This window comes from Cebidichthys violaceus, unplaced genomic scaffold, assembly GCF_023349555.1.
Source record: "Cebidichthys violaceus isolate CVI_PGR_0920_01 unplaced genomic scaffold, fCebVio1.0.p SCAF_16, whole genome shotgun sequence".
Lineage (NCBI taxonomy): Eukaryota > Metazoa > Chordata > Actinopteri > Perciformes > Stichaeidae > Cebidichthys > Cebidichthys violaceus.
This window is the reverse complement of record NW_027176329.1, coordinates 15,078,527-15,096,879: the sequence shown is the minus strand read 5'-3', so window position 1 is coordinate 15,096,879 and position 18,353 is coordinate 15,078,527. Positions and strand designations below refer to the sequence as shown.

General features: G+C 40.8%; 1 protein-coding gene across 3 annotated transcripts in view; it reads left to right on the top strand.

The window, feature by feature from the left end:
* The window catches only part of dbpa (D site albumin promoter binding protein a), a 30,762-nt gene extending 17,564 nt beyond the window's left edge, over positions 1-13,198 (top strand). For all 3 annotated transcript variants that reach the window (XM_068711474.1, XM_068711473.1, XM_068711472.1), the window contains 2 exons: positions 8,139-8,392; positions 10,858-13,198. In XM_068711474.1, the coding sequence (XP_068567575.1) occupies positions 8,139-8,392; positions 10,858-11,073 (470 nt within the window). In that variant the 3' untranslated portion in view covers positions 11,074-13,198. The remainder of the gene's footprint in view (positions 1-8,138; positions 8,393-10,857) is intronic.
* Positions 13,199-18,353: the final 5,155 nt, after the last annotated feature.

Genomic DNA, 18,353 nt, shown 5'->3' with positions numbered 1-18,353 from the left:
GATCTTTATCTGATTACTACCGCCGATAGTGAAAGCCTGCTAACAACTGCTACTCATACAGTGTCGGTGTGCTAGGATTGCTGATATTGGTGCTGCTGGTTGGGCTGCTGAGCGTGCAGAATGCAGCTACTGCTGCTAAGACTACTCCCATTACTGCTACTACTGCTTGTACTGCTACTACTACAAATACTCTGCTGCTGAAAGTACAACTATTTAAACTACTACTGAGGCCACTACTTCAAGGACTGGTAGTAATTATTTTAGTACTGCTGAAACTGGTGTCTGTACCACGGCCAAGGGCATAGTTAGCTAGCTAGCTAGCGTGTTGATTCCACCACGCTTTAGTGCCGCACTGGCCACAGAACAAAGTTCTCACTCCTCGATTCAATTTAAATTAAATTACATTTTCCTCATTAACTCTCTTGGCTTCGTAACGTTGCTGCTCCACTGCTCGTTTTAGTCGTTACTGCAAAACCTCTCGCCTCAGTGAGTCAGCAACTCGCTGTGAGTTGGTTTATTTTGTACAGAAGTTGGGCCGCTACAACGGTCACAATGGCAAAAGTAGACACATATAAAAATGGCCGCTGCTCCGTCCATCCTGTTGTGTTGATTTGAATGTGATGAGAGATGAGACCAAAGCAATCGCATGGCATTCACCTTAGACCCCTAAAGTACCGGGACACCCAACAAAAAATATTTGGTAGATCATCTTTCCCATAAAAAGCGAAAACTTTTCTCTCACAAAATGACATTTATTGTGAGTTTAAATTCAGTGAAGAGCTTACCTTTGATGAGAACTCACCAAAACGGACTTTAACTGATAAAGTACGAGTCTCAATTTCAGTGATCACAATAGAAGTAAATTGTTACCTCCACTCTTGTATAATTGGCATAATTGCCGTTGTCCCAGTAATTGCATTGGTTTCCCTTTATTGCATAAGAAGTTACTGAAACAGAGAAATGGCTTAAACAGTTTTAAAGGGAAACGATCGGCCCTGCTTTATGATGACGATGATGATGATGATGATGATGAGGATGAGCCCGTGAAGTTCAGTGTATTTGATGAGGCTTTAGTGCTTTTATTACGTCTTTAGTTTCACCGGTTTCGCTCACTTCCACTTCATTTTTTTGGGGGGGGTTCCTACATTTCTCAAAATGCCTTTTTCCCCCCGACCCCCAGAGAGCAGAGGTGAGTTTGATGGATTCAGCCGTTGGTTCCATGTGAACTTGTAGGCGTATCAAGTGAAAGTATAGTTAGATGAGGCGATTAGTCAGGAGGAAGAGTTGCTCACCTGACTCTGAAACCTCAACCTCTCTATTTTCTGCCTCTGTGGGCGTCTCTGCCCACGGCGGATGATTCCTCCCTGCTTTGCTCTGTGAACACTGGAGCAAAATGGCGGCGGAATTCTACATTTTTCTTTTTCTCTGTTGGACCTTTTTTTTAATTTAATAAAGTTTAGTTTTTTTATCCAAAGAGAACTGGAACAGTTAGAAATACACCAATCGAATCAGCGCTTCACATCCTGAAGCGGATATTTTAGATCAGCCATTATTTTAAAATGAAGGATTTTCAAGCAGGATTGCTTGACTTGACAAGAATATGAATAAGAAATGAAAGTTTTAACTCTGAACCGTAGAGTTTCACCAAGCGAGACCTTAAAAGGAACATTCGTGTTGGTCTTTTGGTGGAAACAAATGTTTTCGCCAACGAATATGGTCCATTTTGAATGAAAAATAAGTGAGTATTAGTTGCTTTTTAAATCCCAAAACATTAATACATGCAAGGCTTTCAGTCAGCGATGGACAGGGAAGCAGCAGAGATTGACAGGCAGAGCGACAGGCGGAGAGAGAAAACCTCATAATCTCAGATAAATTAATGAAAGCAGAGAGAGAATCTGAGAGTCAAGCGGCCCTCTTCGCCCAAATGGCTCCCGCTCACAGACAGGAAATGAAGCCAGGCGAAGCGCGCTTGGCTGGCTGTTTACCCGGCAGCAGCAGTGAGCCGTGTTCTTGGATCAGTTTCAATTTTTTGCCCAAAATGGTTGTTATTAGGACGCAGCTTTGGGCAGACTTATCCAGGATCGGCCCCGTCCAGCTGCCACAGAGTCAGAATCAAGCCAGCAGCAGTTCATCTGATGAAAGTCTCTGCTTCGCGTACGAAACAGATGGTCCAGAGGATGTATAGACGGAGAAAGAGGACCATGTATGCTGCATTGCATTGTGGGCTGTAAAACGTACTTGCATCCAAAGGGGTTCCCAATGAATTTATTGGGGGAGTATTTGATCCCAACGATCAGTCCAAAAACACAAAAGATACTTGATTAATGATTATATGAAAGAGAGATAACAGTAACAGGTTGGCTTTTTTTGGCCACTTGCAAAACATTGACATTTCATCACCTTATTAAGTTGAGCAAACAGTTGCTTATTTACACATTCAGCAGACACTCGGCAACATTATCGTTCATCTGGAGTCTGAGTCCACCTGATGAATTTAAGTCCAGTGTTTTCTCTCCTCTTGCTCTGTTTTTGGTCTCAACCAACTCCAGAGGGAACTATCCGTCTCTTGAGCTGCTAAATGCGCTACTTTCTCCTCCAGCTAGTCTCTGACCGAGTCTGTCTTTTTCTGCTGAATAAAGCTGCTGCTACGTGCGTGAAGTTGCTTTGCCGTAAAAAACAAAACAAAGAGCAGAAAGATGCTTAAATGAAGATAAGATCGATGTGGAATGATGTTTTACAGGAAAGAAGAAAACAGGCTGTAATATAAAAATGGAAGTATTCCACAATATCCACAACATACACAAACATGCATAACAGCACTTAATGTTCTTTATAATAATGAAAAAATTATCAAACTTAGTTTGTCACTAGTTTTCTCAATAGTTAGTAAAAATTAAATTGATGTACGAAACACGGATTTCAAGTTATTTATAAGCGGTGTACAAACATTTATACATGATTTATAACGCACTATAATGCAGTTGTAAGCAAACACAAGAGTTTATTGATGTACAGTATTCATCAACAATTATAAAGACATTTTATATTATTAAGTATTATTAATTATAAAGACATATTCTATGTTATTAAATCAAATCAGTCCTATCAGGCCTCCATGCTAAGCAGGAGTTATAGTTACAATAATACATAAATAAACACTTATATCTGCTTAGAACGCCACTATAGTGTGTTATAAACCATTTATTAGATGCTTACATACTGCCTTCATTATTATTTGTTGCGTGCAGAATGCTTTGTTTGTGGTTGGTTTGCTTTCCCGTCTCCTTCTCTTGACATTTCCCTCATATTCAGAACAGAAATCGATTAATTGATAAGCTATTGTTGATAGTACAATCCCACCGGAGCTCTGCGCACTTAGTGTTTGGTCAAGAGAGGATATTCATGATTTATCCTCTATTTATGTCGGTAAGTCGACTGGAGTAATTTATTTGCGGGTTGCAAAGTTCAGTCCTTCAATTCAGGAGCAAACAGCACCGAGATGCCCCGGAAAATCAAAGAGTAATCAGGTTTGGACTCCTCTGCCAAAATGTCAAGCTCTGCAGGACGACAGGTTGCCAAGACTCTTGGCTAATCAACAAGCTTCTGTATTTGGGAGTCCATGTGACTTTTGTTTACAAGCCCTGGGTTGATTGCAACTGGGCACTGGGAGCCCAAAATAACTAAATACCCCAAAAATGTTTTCCACTCTTCGGCTTCGGACCAAAGAGAACCAACTTTAGAGGATTAGAACTGCAGAGCGGCGCGATGCGTTCACGGCACACTGGAGGTCGTGGAAATCCAAGCTCTAAACCGGGACGTTCAGATATATAGTCATGCAAGTAGTACATGTGGATACATTCTCACAGAATGTACAGAATGTGTAGTCGCTTTTCATAAGAAGACTTACTGAGGAGAAATGTGGAGCTCCCCCCCCCCCCCCCACGTCTTGGATGTATGATTGGATGTATTCAATCATAAGAACATTTCATATCTCAGAGTCTGACACGAGTTTGAACTCGAACACCACCGCTCACAACGTCTCCGCTCCTGCCTTTGCACTGCTCTGCTCATTGTGCAGTCAAAGTGTTTTTTTAGCTGGATTTGTGAGGAGGGTAACGACTATCTACGTAAAATCCCCCCCCACCCCCACCCCCACCCCCGTCTGCCATGCAGCATCGGCCTGATTCCTCTGGTTGTGGTATTGTAGTTGACGGGCGTAATAAAATGACTGACGGCTCAAAACAGAAGCAAATCGGTGTCAGTCGTGCTGCTCTGACTGACATATCCTGGCTCACGAAACGAGTCTGTGTCGGCTGAGGACATTTTTCTGTGTGTGTGTGTGTGTGTGTGTGCGTGCGTGCATGCGTGTCAGTAAAACAAAATCAAGATACATAATGCTGAATCTTTAAAATCCATCGTTTAATGAGAGGGACTTTGGATGTAACCCTGCTTCTACGTACTGTAAACACGTCTCTTTTCTGTTTAATTTTTGCTCAAGTATCCAAAATCTTTCCACTACTGTTTCAGTTGATATTGGTCACCAGCTCTGCAGTTATTTATAATCCGTGGCTCGAAGCCTGGAGCTCCACCAAAAAAAAAGGAAAAAAAAGAAAAGCATCTTACAAACGGTGCCACAAAACTGTTCTGACCGGTGCTGGCTCAACTAACACTTGTATTCCAGAGAGGAAAAAATCTTCTTTTTTTTATTTTTTATTTGTCTCCATTTATCAGAAATGAAAAATAATTTGTCTGATAAGCAGCTGGTGTGGAGATAGGACTGGAAATAGACTCACTACTCTTGTGCTGCATTCAGAAAAGGGAATAATGCAGAATAGCTGCAGGGTTTAAAGCACCAAGGAGGAGTTTTACCTCCGCTGCCACACACTTTACCAGAAGCATCCAAGAATAACTCGACCTGACTCAACAAAACCATGTTCTTCTTAAATTCCTGGTATTGTAACGTTTGATTTATTTCGATTTTTATTTAATTCCACATTGATTTACATCACACATGTGATATGTCCTGGCTCTAAAGCATGCTAGAATCCAATTGGGGGGGGGGGGGGGGGGGCATCGACCACCACACCAGCAAGCAACTAGCATCATCTGTAGTCTTTCACCAGAACTTTAATAAATACCAAACGGGCACAAGATGTCTGATTTCTGGCCGGATTTTCTTTCATTTCCTTGTTTTGGTTCGGATATGATCGTTTCATTTCTGTATTCTGTGATAAGGGCTGCATTCTTTTCTCCCATGAAGCGCCACAAAGGGTTAAACTAAAATCCTGATCTTCCCTGCTTGTTCTACTGTAAATCTGGCATGATGTGAACTCGCTGCCCCGCTCAGCCTTTTTCTGGCTCGATACCGTCACCTGGTGGTGAGTCGGCGTCACTGCGCCGGCTGTGGTGGAAGCAGCAGAGCGAGGACGCCGTCTGTTTGGGGAGATTTCTAAGGGAGAAAATGAAGAGCCACAGCGTCCACGCGTTGTTAAATGTGCAAGAAACGATCGGGGAAACGAGAGGTGGAAAAAAAACAAACGTCCTCGCTCTCCCCTCTCCTCGCCCATTTTGAATTAAACATATTGTTCGGCGTCTATAGGGTGATCCTCTCCATGGGCCTCATTCTTGGCTCGCTGCTCTCTGGGTGAAGCGGGAGAGAGAGAGAGAGAGCGAGAGAGAGACAGAGTGTACAGGACATCTCACTCCGACGCTAAACACTCGGGACACCCAATGAAGTCTCCCGTTATGTGGCCAGTGGCGTAATTGGGGTGATTTCGGGCCCCAGTGCACGCTATCGTGACGGGGCCCCCAGTTACTTACTGAGGCTTTTATTCTTGACAGGCGTGACCGATCGCTCGGCTTGCAGACGTGCATCAGCCTCTCAGTCGTAAAGTAGGCGCCACGTATCGTCTCAGCCGGCGATCAAACGTTGACATCAACATCCATAGCTTCCAGCAACACCGTATATGACGAAAATACCAAAGAAAATATTCATTTAATTGACTTAAAATGTATTTATTGTTGGTATAGTTTAAAAAAAGAAAAGAGAAAACCATGATGGAGATGCCTTTTTTAGGGTGTGTATATAGAAAATGGCATCTTTGCTGATTTAATGTTCATTCTTTCTGCACTGGCTATGTTCACGCCCCTGTATGTAGCTGTTTATTCTGTTTTTATGTGCCGATATAAAACAGATCAAATCCTATCATAAGCCGTAAAATGATGAGAATTAAAGAAATTAAAAAGAGAAATTAAAAATAATTACTACTTCAAATGTAAATATTAACAATAACCTCTACTGTATTTCTAAAGCCCTTTTTTTTTTTTCTTTTTTTTTTTTACAAACAATCAGTCACAAAGATCGTTTTTATTTGAAAGTGTCAATAAACAGGATTGTGAACATGTTGAAAAATGTAGTGAACGCCTCCAAAACAACAGTTAGAACATCGTCTGACAACCAAACTGCCAAACTAGACTATGAAGAATTCAAAAAAGCAAATATATGAATATATAAAAATGTTGTTGTGATATAAAACAAACGTGTAATTTGGCCTGGTGTGTAGGTGGGCTGGTGCTCTCCACATTGCAAAAAAAAATATCTAATTAATATACATATGGCAAAGTGTTTAAACTGAAATATTTGAAAAGTCAGATTTTAAAATGGCTGAAATCAAGAAATATTTTGTTTTTTTGTTTGTTCTATAAACATTACAGACCGCTCCTTTACAGACCCATCGGTCGTCAACGTTGTCATGTTTCGCTCCACTGGTAGTTGAAACACATTCAGAGATTTTAAGTTAAATGCTATCAAACCTCCATTGAGGGTCGTCTCATCATCGTTAGCATGTTAGCCTTTAGCTCGGCGGCTGCTCTCTGACATGTGACCGCCCTCGGAGGGCAGATGGGCTCTAATCTGCAGATAAAACCAGATGATGATGATGATTGAACGGCTCAGTGAGTAATGAAACCAGTCCTGCAGATTATACTCTTTTCTTGTAATTCAAGTGACGTTTTATTCACGTGACTAGTGCAACTTTTAACAAAAGTAGAATATAACAATCAGAATAATCAGCAGACTGAAGAGATTGCTTCAAGTTTAAACCAAACTCGACTTAAATGCGCACCAGCAATACTTTCAACTTCCACTGACCTTCTTTTGACTATTAATAGCTTTTGTACACATAGTCGTACGTCTCTGCGTCCACATCTGGCACTATGTGGAGAAGATCTCTGTGAGCACAAATCTAACTTAAGGCTTTAGAAATATTTGACTTTGGCAGCTTCCTGCTGGCTCTTAAAAAAGACACTGTTGTAAAAAAAAAAAAAAAAATTGAGTTATTGTTAGCGAGCCAAATAGCCAGCAGTTTAAAGCACCAGTCCTCAAATCAGCTCCTTCTGTCCTAACCGATGTTCATTTTAAAGTGCTGGCTTCTACTGGGTATATATATTTAACACAGTGTCTGTAAGCGTATATATATATATATATATATACGCTTACAGACACTGTGTAAAAGCATCAACACTCTCGACTCTCCCCCCCATCATTTCTGAAGAGACTTTATAACGTTTGGAGTGAGCTGAAGTCTTCGGGGCTTCGATCTTTGCCAACCGCTGCATCAAGAAAGTAAAAAGTTTGGGCAACAAACATTTTTATGGGCAAGAAGGAGCCAGCGCCATTTACTTTGAGACGCTTTAGAAGGACTGAACTACTGATAACGGGGCAGGGAGCCTTCCCTCCGAAACTGTAAAAAGGTTTTCTCGGCCATTAGAGGACTTTAAGTTTGGAGGCACAGACCAGTGATAGTTAGCTGAACATGTAGAGAACCAACAAGCTAAATGTTTAACCCTCATCAGACCAACGTATTTAAGGTACAAGGAGAACAGTATTATTTCAAAAAGATAAATGATATGAAGTCATTGGGAAATTGTTTTACAAAGTCATAAATAAAAGCACCTTAAGTAAACCTCTGGGGTCTGCTGGGACCCTTGTTGGAAGGTTAGGGTTGAATACAGAATCGGGTCAGATTATGTTTTGGGAAAAGTTCAATGTGCTGTGGGCGGAGCATCCCAGAAATAGTTTGGAATAACAGACTGAGTCATCCTCTCTCTCTCTCTCTCTCTCTCTCTCTTCCTCCCAGGTGGTCGGGCGGTGCCTCAGGACCAGTCACCCACTTCTACCTGCCCTCCGGGACCCCCTGGGCCTCCGGCGGCCGCCACCGGCAACAGCGACATAACGGTGAATTTTGACCCCGATCCGGCGGACCTGGCGCTGTCCAGCGTGCCGGGCCAGGAGGCGTTCGACCCGCGGCGGCACCGCTTCTCCGACGAGGAGCTGAAGCCTCAGCCGATGATCAAGAAGGCCCGCAAGATGCTGGTCCCCAACGAGCAGAAGGTACTACATCTCCCACAGTCCTTTGCTGTCCTACGCACCACTTGGATATTATAATGGTCCTGACAGGCTAAAAAAATAAATACATCTTTACTTTGATGACTGAAAGATACATATTTTTGATGGCCAATGAGCATCTTTTTTATTTTTTTTTCGCCCTCATATTTATTACATTACATTACATTACAGTCATTTAGCAGACGCTTTTATCCAAAGCGACTTACAATTCAGTATCTATCTTCACACCGTAGACGCACCTACGGGAGACATTTTTTGGGGGGGTTAAGTGTCTTGCTCAAGGACACATTGACATGAGACTAGTAGAGCAGGAGCCGGGGACAGAACCGTCGACCCTCCGATTGAAAGGCGGCCCTGCTCTCCACTTAGCCACGGTCACCCATAAAATCATTTATGAATGATTTCAGAAAGAAATCGCTTGTTTCAAACTTTGAAATAGTTAAGATTCATGATTTTTGTACCAAAGCTGCAAAAACTTCCTTATTATCAAGTAATTATTGTCTGTAATTTGAGTCAGACCTTATTTTATTAAATATAAGAGAAAATAATATATATTTTATATTATATTACATCGGGTATTTTATAAAATCCTGTTTCATTTTTTAGGATTCGAGCAGAGCGACCTGCCTTATTGTTAAAAATACCCTATTATTTACAGAAATGTTTTGAAATGAGCGATTTCTACGACAAATAGATTGAAATATTCTTACAGCGCTGGCAGAAAATAAGGTTTTTTTGGACACAAATTCATTGATGATGAATGTAATAAAAAAAAGCATCAGTCACAAACAAAGTCAAATAAAAGAGAAACCGAAATCACTGAAAAATAGAACAATAAAATGACGTAAGAGGAAAACTAGGCATTTACAAAGTCAACCTACTTCAACACTTCTGCAGAAACACTTACTCACGCGTGAAAAGAGGTCAGGTTTTTTTCTGCAGGACGCGGTTCAGGCAGAACGCCCAGCAGCCGTGTCTGAACTTCATCACGACGAAGGCCACGGCTCTTTTGACAGCTCCTGTGTCGATGTGGAAAAAGAACTTATGGCGCATGATGCCCGCTAGTATTCCCGTCTCCCGACGAGAGCCCTACAATATATCTCGTCCTCGGCTCATTGCGCGATAAGAGGAGCTCTGATCAATGGCTCGTGCTTTCACAGTTCAGCGCAGAGCAGCTGCAGCTCCTGAGGCTTCTGTAATTTACGGAGGGATGAAGGCGCTCACCTTGTGTTCTGTCTTAGGAGGTTTTATAAATCATTTGTACGCAGGTTGTTTGGAAAAATAATTATCTCTGAGCAAAGTTAAAGAGGAAGCCTCATGAATTCCATTTTAGATTCATCTCCTCGGCTACGATCCAGGATCACAACATTAAGGAGAGTTTGATTATTTTCATAAACAAATAATACAAAAAAAAAATACTCACAAAGTGATTATCCCTGAACTGCTTTTTTTTTTTTTTTAAGTGTTGCAAAAAGATAATGATTTTGCAGGGTTTAAAGTTGGAATGATGTTAACTTTGCCAGACGTAAACAGACCCTCTCTGAGGAAACACTATATATCATTCGGCCCTGCAGCGATTCCACCGACATAAATCTTTTCAGATAGAGATCACTACTTTCAATTTGGAGTCCAAAAGTTTAACACAACAATCTCTGTGGTTTCCAGTCGTCCTCTCATGAGACCCTCATCGGCCATCTTCTTTCATGTCCCAAAAAACAACATTCAGCTCAGCATAATATCCATTTTCACTTAACATCTTTATTATTCTCCGTCTCTCCTTTTACCATCCTAGAAGTTCCAAATGATTTGACATTGTGGGTCTTTTATTTACGTACATGCAGACCGTTTTGGTGTCTCTTTAATGTGTCGGTGTTTCTATCCGTTAGGTTTTAGGTGTCTTGTGAAAGCCTCTGTATTTTAAGCAACAACACACTGGGAGGTGTTCCAATATAGGAAAGTAACGGATGAGGCAGAGTCTGTTATGACATGGCATGAATGCAGGCTTCCTGCCCTGGCAACAAAACAAATTCTCCTTATACCTACACATATGTTAGATATGAATGTATGAATATTTTAAATCGCTGGCCTCGTTCTCATTTACATGAACAGGGGAAGGAAAAAAAACTCTTTGCTATTAGTGCATTTTACAACTTTTAGGACCTAATTATATAAATAAGTGCTTTTTAAGTGCTCCTACTGGGATGTTGTTCTACCTCGAAGACAATGATCTGCGTTTTATGGACATCTGTTTCCCAATTGTCATGTTTTTTGTGTTCTATAGTTGCAACTATTCAACTGTTGCCTCCTTTCCTCCTTCCCTTCTTCCTTTCCTCTCATCACATATCTGACCCTCATAACTCATCCCATGCTCTCTTCTTCTTTTTTCCCCCTCTCTCTCTCTCTCTCCTCCCGCCCCTTCCACCATACCAAACGGCCGCCGCCGATGACAGGACGACAAGTACTGGTGCCGGCGCGTGAAGAACAACGAGGCGGCGAAGCGCTCACGGGACGCCCGGCGGCTGAAGGAGAACCAGATCTCTGTGCGCGCCGCCTTCCTGGAGCGGGAGAACGGCGCCCTCCGCCAGGAGGTGGCCGACATGAGGAAAGAGCTGGGCCGCTGCAGGAACATCATCAACAAGTACGAGAGTCGGCACGGAGACTTGTGAGGGCGGAGGAGGAAGAGGAAGAAGACGACGACGAAGGAGGAGGAGGAGGAAGGGGTGGGACGGGGAGATGGAAATGAGAAAAAAAAAGGGTACAAGGCAAACCCAACAACAGCAGCACTTTAGTTGAAGTGGCGAGGGGAGAAGGCCGGCGTAGATCTGCAGTAAGCGCTGTGCGACACCGGGGCGCAAACACCAAAAACAAACGCGTGCACGCTGTGCTTTAGGATGTCACAACAGGAAAGCACATGCGACGCCAATCTTTTGATTTATTTTTTTTTTTTTTGCCAGTTTGACTCTCTTTGTACATGCTGCTTCGCTGTATCCACTCAATGTACTGTTTCACCGTTCGTGTCACCTCGGCAGCTTACACGTCACCCTCGGTGCTGTGCTTACGCCCGGTGTCGCACGGCGTTTTCGCAGGTAGTGCGTCCCCGGCCGCCGCTCTGGCCAGTTCAAACAGGGTGTTGAATTCACATTATGCCAGTGAAGTCTCACTTTATAAGCTCAAGGCACGGATTCAAGCCAGGAGAGGTCAGATGTGTAATTTTTTTCTATAAATAGGACAAACAAAAAAAAACATGTATATTTTTGAAGTGGGAAGGAAGGCAAGACTAGTCCAGCAAAGAGGAGGAAGAGGAGGAGGAGGAGGAGGAGGAGGAAGAGGTGCAGGGTTTTCGTCCATAACGCAAAGAGATTTTGACAAAGGATTATTGTATATTTTTCTATTAGCAGAGATAGTCAGGAGGAGGATTTTGGAGATAATCTTTTGTATATTTTATATATGGGGCAGGGAGGGGCTGTTTAGCTGGACAGTCACGGGGCCACACTAAATGCTTTCCCTCCCAGCTGTTTATCGCAAAACAACAGATAATCTATTTTCGATTTCACCGAGCTGGTTAGTCGCGTTAGGCCGGAGGCGTAACTGAGAATGTATCACGGTTGAATCAGGTATTTCACACGATGCGAGACGAGGCGGGGCATCTTAGTAACGATTGTTTTTGGGTCGAGGGGAGAGGGCGTCGGAAGGAAGACGGTGAAACAAAAAAATTGTATAGTTTTAAGAAATTTTTTGTGTTTTCGTTTCGTTTTCTTTTGTGGGCTCGTTCAAGCACTTGATTTGTTATCTTCTATTTGATTCCGTGTCTGATTTTGAAATAATCGCAGGGCTTTTTATTTTTCGAAGGTGAAGGAGGAAAAAAGAGAGAGGAAAACAGGAAGCAAATAGCCATCAGAACAGCTGGATGTGAAGCACAAGTTTGAAAATATACAAGGGGGAGAATTTCACTGGCAGGTTTGCTTTTATATTGAACGTGTCTCGCTCACACACACTCACACACTCACATTGATGGACAATTTGTTAACAATAACACAACGTGGTTGCAGTCTTTCTCTCTCTGTTTACGCCACGATTTGTCCAGGAAGTGCAAAAATGAAATGCTAACTGGTTTAGGGTTGATTTGCCCTGATCGAACAGTGACTGAAACCTTCAGCATGCAGACACACAACAAACACACACACACACACACACACACACACACACACACACACACACACACACACACACACACACGGTCCTGACCCAGGTTTTAACCCTTGTTGTTGTTGTTGATGTTGTTATGGACTTCTATGGTGCTGATCGGATCTGATCCTTCACCTGATGCACGCACACATACACACGCAAACTGACAGAAATCACACATGCAAACACTTCCACCATCTCAAACACAGTACTGAACTGCCTAAACCCTTTCTTTGTCTTTTATTCCTTCATTTTAGTTTATTTTTTTCTTTCTTTTGTTGCATATTGTATCGATAAATCGTATATAGATTTACACACAAACACTTGTCTATACCTCTCCTTCAAACTTTACCCAATGAGAAACGAGAAATGCACCCTACTGCTACTGTACCATACAACTGTACTATTGAATATTAAACTATTCTCTCACTAGATATATATATATATATGTATATGATATATGCTTGAATTATTGTGATAATAGTTGTAATATACATAATTGAATATATTACAGAAAATCCCATTGGAATCATTTTGTCAGTTTTTTCTCAGGTGTTTTTGTCTGAGTTATTAAATACACATTAAAAAAAAAAGTATTTGATTGGATCACAGAATTTGTGTTTTATTTTGTTTTCTGGGGGGGATTCATATTTTTGTTCTTGTTGCTGAGCTGATGTGTTTTCATTCTGTTGTTTCCCAGTTTATTTCTAACTCACTATGGTACAAAAAACATTTGGCTATAAAAGAACTACACCACGGTCCTGTTACTTCAACGTCACTACCGCTAATTTGTTGTTCCAATTTGTTGTTCCAGCTACAGATGGTGTCCTCCTGAGCACAGGTATGAACCATAGACTTAAGGTGTGACCGTGACAAGGCTGGAAAGTAAGGCGGACTAGTATGAAGGTATATTTGTGTCTTTATTACGCAAACAAAAAAAAATATTTTGAAAGCAAATTCCCGCCCACTATGTCCAAACTGAACTCGTAGCTTTTCGTTTTGAAAGCGTAGGTTTTTTTTTTTAAAGCAAAGGTTTTTGATTTGCAGCTAAAAATTCTAGTTTCATAAGCAAAACTAACAAATAATTTATTCTCAGTTTATATATTTTCACTTAGGAACTTGATTTTTGATTGCAGTGCAAGAAATTTGCTTTCAAAACATAATTTTTTGTTTGTGTAATAAAGACACAAATATACCTTCATAACTAGTGAGTAGATGAGTTTCGGTGTGATGACGTTTGATATCCTCGACAACCTCTGTAGGCTCACTACCACTTGGAGGCAACACTGTTTTTTTTAAGACTCGTAAAAAACTCAAACAAAACAAAAACCTGCACAAAATACCAATTGTCTTTCCAGGTTTTTGGACTGCACCGCTCACACTAAATAGTTTACTCTACATCGTGAGCAGTAAATTCAGATGTTGGACATTTTTTAAACACTGGGTCCTTGATTTTAGTCAAATGAGGACTAAAGCAGCCTCTAACTTTTTGTTGCTGAACTGTTGATTTTCAATGGCTGAAATGGCCGTCGCTAGCAGATTATATTAGCTGTAGCTAGCTAGCTAACGTACATTAAGTCAGTGCAAATCATGTATGGCATTTGCAAAAAGGGTCTTGAATATACATTTGATGGCCACATAATGATGCGTCATGATATAGAGAAGACAAGGGTCGCTGGCAGATTTTATTAGCTGTGGCTAGCTAGCTAATTAAGCTAACGTAATCCTGGGAAAACGGTATGCAACTCACTGTTTCCAACGTTAGCTTAAACTCTGATAGTGGTTAGTAGCATCCAGGACTATTGCTACAATTACTTTTTTGCAGTAGATGTGTCAATTTCAAATCAGATTTTATTTTAAAGTAACCTGTTACCCTAAACAATGATGTAGTTAGCTTATAATATGCTAACCTTAGCAATAGCAATTGGTTACCTCTTTATCTAGTTAACAATATCTAAGTGGACAGTTTATTTAGAGATGGCAACTAAACTTTCCCACATTTAAAAAGGAAACTGAAGTTGTTGTTTTTTGCTCTTCAGCCATAGTTCTTGTAGTGTTGCTGTTGGTGGTGATACAATTAGTTTTCTTAAGGGCAAGCTGTGATTGATTCTCACCTAAGTCCCCTTTTGATTCCCAAGAACTACTTTCACTTGATTTCCCATGAGCCTCTTTGCTGTTGGCACCATCCACCTAGGTGTATTATGGGAGCTGTGGTTCTATCCTTGATATCTATACATATATTTTTTTTCTTCAATTTTTTCTTGGTCTTTTCATTTTTGGGAATAAATATGTTTAAAACCTGATCCACAGATACAAACTTTAAATCCCTGGAAGACAATTCTCAGAGCTTCTTTTGCTTCCATCTGTTGACGGAAGAAGAAAACCATGTGTTTTTTTTTTTACTTTTTGATATCTGGGACATTTTCACAGACGTTTCAGACACTTTTTGACTGCTATTTTTCTATGTAACTGTGTTGTTGAGCGTGTTATAACTTGTTTTTGTGGACATCTAAGGCCCACTTTTCACATGGTGGCAGTGACAGTACCAGAAACGGCATTGCGGGTAATAATGACAACAATAATAATGAAAACAATAATGTACACAGCCTCGTTATTTCTCCTTCAACTTTGTGGATTCTCAGCTAACTTCTCCATGTGCTTACTTTTATGAACTACAAGTCCCATGAGCGCTGCACTACCCTGACTCCTCACCAGTATTGTGTGCTGTACACAGCGGTGATGTGTTCTGGCTTTTTTACTCTCCAAACACCAATAAAGGCTTATCCTTACTCGCCGACAGAGCTTTTGTGGTGTCTTGCTGTAAAGTCTTAAAGTGTGTACAATCCAGATGGCATCCACCACACTGCAGAAGCTAATGTGGTAAGTGCTAAGTACCAGCAGTTCTTTTAATGGCTACTAGAGGCTAAATAGACTATTGAAGTTAGTAAAAAAAAATCCTCCCAAGAGTACAGAAAGGTTCATACAAAAAGTACCAAATAATACAAATCAAATAAAAAAGTCAGATTCTGATTAGCTGACATACTGCAGGTTTGAAAATGTATCCCTCAATTGGGAAGTTAACACAAAATGCTGGTGGTAATTGTCAACAAATCCAATGCAAACAACCACAATTCACAAAGACCTGATCCTACTTACAACTAGAGTGCTGCAGGATGACATATTCTTGTATAGGCCAACCCAGAAATTTTGGATTTTGGATTGTTGCAGAAAATGAGCTCTGTGGCAAACAAATGTTTTTGGGTTTTTTTACGGCTAAATGAACTACAAAGCTAAAGGTGGACCAATGTTCTATGTGATGACGTTAAGTTGTCCCGATTAGCTACTTGTTCGCAACCGTCTTTTTTAAAACACGTAAAAAGCTTAAAAATTCACGAGTGGAAGAAGATATTTTACTTTGATTTTGAGACGAGGGAACCTGAAGTGCAAAAATGCTGACTCATTTCCAGGTTGACTCTATTGTATCGTATTCCTCTGTACCAAATAGCCCAAATGTTGACATGTTCCTTCATTATGGAAACACACACTGAAGATTATTTTTGACTGAATCCGACATTCTCCGTCCTGCTGCCCTAAATACTCGCTAGAGCATGAAATGTGGATTAATCCACCGCTGAAAATAGTACCAAAGATTCTCCTATTTGAATAACGTTTGGTAAAATCTGCAGTGACCATCTGTTTTAAAATTACTGAGCCTTTTTAAAGATTTAAACTTTATATTTGTGAACAGTTTTTTTTTTAAAGATTTACATGTTAAACCACTGACGTAAAAGGGAATCAGAAAGCTCTGAGAGACGGATTAACATATTTTTGGTGTCAGTCTTCTTATGGGATTTGTTGTCAATATAGAATAAGGTCAGCCTCATCCTTTCAGAACAAAAGCTAAATCAATAATCAGTTCAGACTTCATTTTATTCTGCTCGGCTTTCCAAGTATTTGAAATCAGGTGTCAATAATTGTGTGTTTTGGATCAAGAGAAACCTTAAGTATTCATATACAGACTAACACATAGATGGTTTTGGTCTTTTCATGGAATTGTTTTGACAATAAGCAAAATATATAGAGCCTTGATTGGCATCACAATCACATTCATTGTCATGGTTTCCTGTTTGTCCTTCCTCCGCTCCATCCAGGCTTCACCCTGTTTCCAAAAACTGGATCCAAACAGACAACGGTGCAGAAACCTTCCTTCAGAAAACAGGTGACAGCACTCAAATCAGGTACAATTTACACCCATTATTAATATCTCCTCACTTTCATAATTTCTCTTGTGTTATTAGTGTGCCCCCTTCTCACTGTAGGTGTAAGATATTGAATAAGAAATTAAACCTTTTACACAGAAAGTGCAACAGCAGACCATTGGGAGGCACTCAGACCCTTCTGACAGCTTTTCTGTTGAGACGTCAGATCCACGAGTGTGTATGTATGTGTGTGTGTGTGTGTGTGTGTGTGTGTGTGTGTGTGTGTGTGTACAGTGCTGTGTACGTTCACACTTCTCAACAGCTCAGTTTAAAGTTCAATTCACACATTCAAATGAACACTTTCTGTTTATCCATTTGAAATACCGTCTACCACACACATATTTATATTACATTCAACCGGCACCCTTTAATGTCTTAGATTCTCGCTTTGCTTTTATTTGCATGATTTTGGTTTATAAATATGAATACATGTTTATAATGAGCAGCGTTGAAGGGTGCCTGAGACTCAAGATTTTCATTGCCAACGACTGCTTCGTTGTAATTGTTGTGTATATATATGTAGATGAAGAACTTGAAACTTGTCTTAAAACCTGCACACATACAAAATTAGGTTTGAGCATGTGATGCGTGCGCACAAAAACAGGAAAGCATCCCAACGACTCGCTTGTTCGTTAAGTTGACTTTTGAGACTTTGGAGACGGGGGACGGATTATAGTGCTGCAGGAACGACTCCTAAACTCCAGAATTCAGTCAGCATTTTCACACTTTTCGGTTCCCTTGTCTCCAAGTCAATGGGTTTTTTGAATAGGTTTTTGGTTAGATGCCTGCAAATAACAAACGTTAAGAGATTTTAACGATATAACATACGTCAAAAAATACCCTTCTCGTGAATTTTCAAGCTTTAATGCGTCTTAAAAAAGTCGGTTGCTAATGAACATTGTCACGCGGACTAGTCCTCCTTTAGCTTAGCGGTGGTGACATGAAGTTGTGTGACCGTGGTGTAGTTCCTTTCTAGCCTAACGTTAGCTTTTTACTTCTGATTTCAAATCTTAAAAGTGGTGTTCATTTGTAAAAGATTTTCTTGATAAAGTATCATAAACGTCTGTTTGCCACAAGGCTTATTTTCTGCAATAATCCAAAATCCAATGGAAAAATTCCATTGGCTCTTTGTCAATGGAACCAGTGTGATGCTAACTTGTCCCACTAAATTACGTCGTCCCTGCTGCTCTCTACAGACAGATGTCTCCGCTCCTTTGAACCATGCCGGCCACACAATGCATGAGCGTCAAATACTGTCCTGAGAGTCAACAACGCTCAGTGTCCCCAAAACGGATATATTCTGTTCTCCGTTCACCAAAAACATGAGCACGTTCAATGAACACACTTTTACATGCACAACACTCTGTGTGTGTGTGTGTGTGTGTGTGTGTGTGTGTGTGTGTGGGTGTAGCCGAAATGTGTGTGTGTTTGTATATCCCAACATGTACATGTGCAGTAACATGTGCATCGGCACGGATGCATGCCCAATGTGTGTGTTTCCA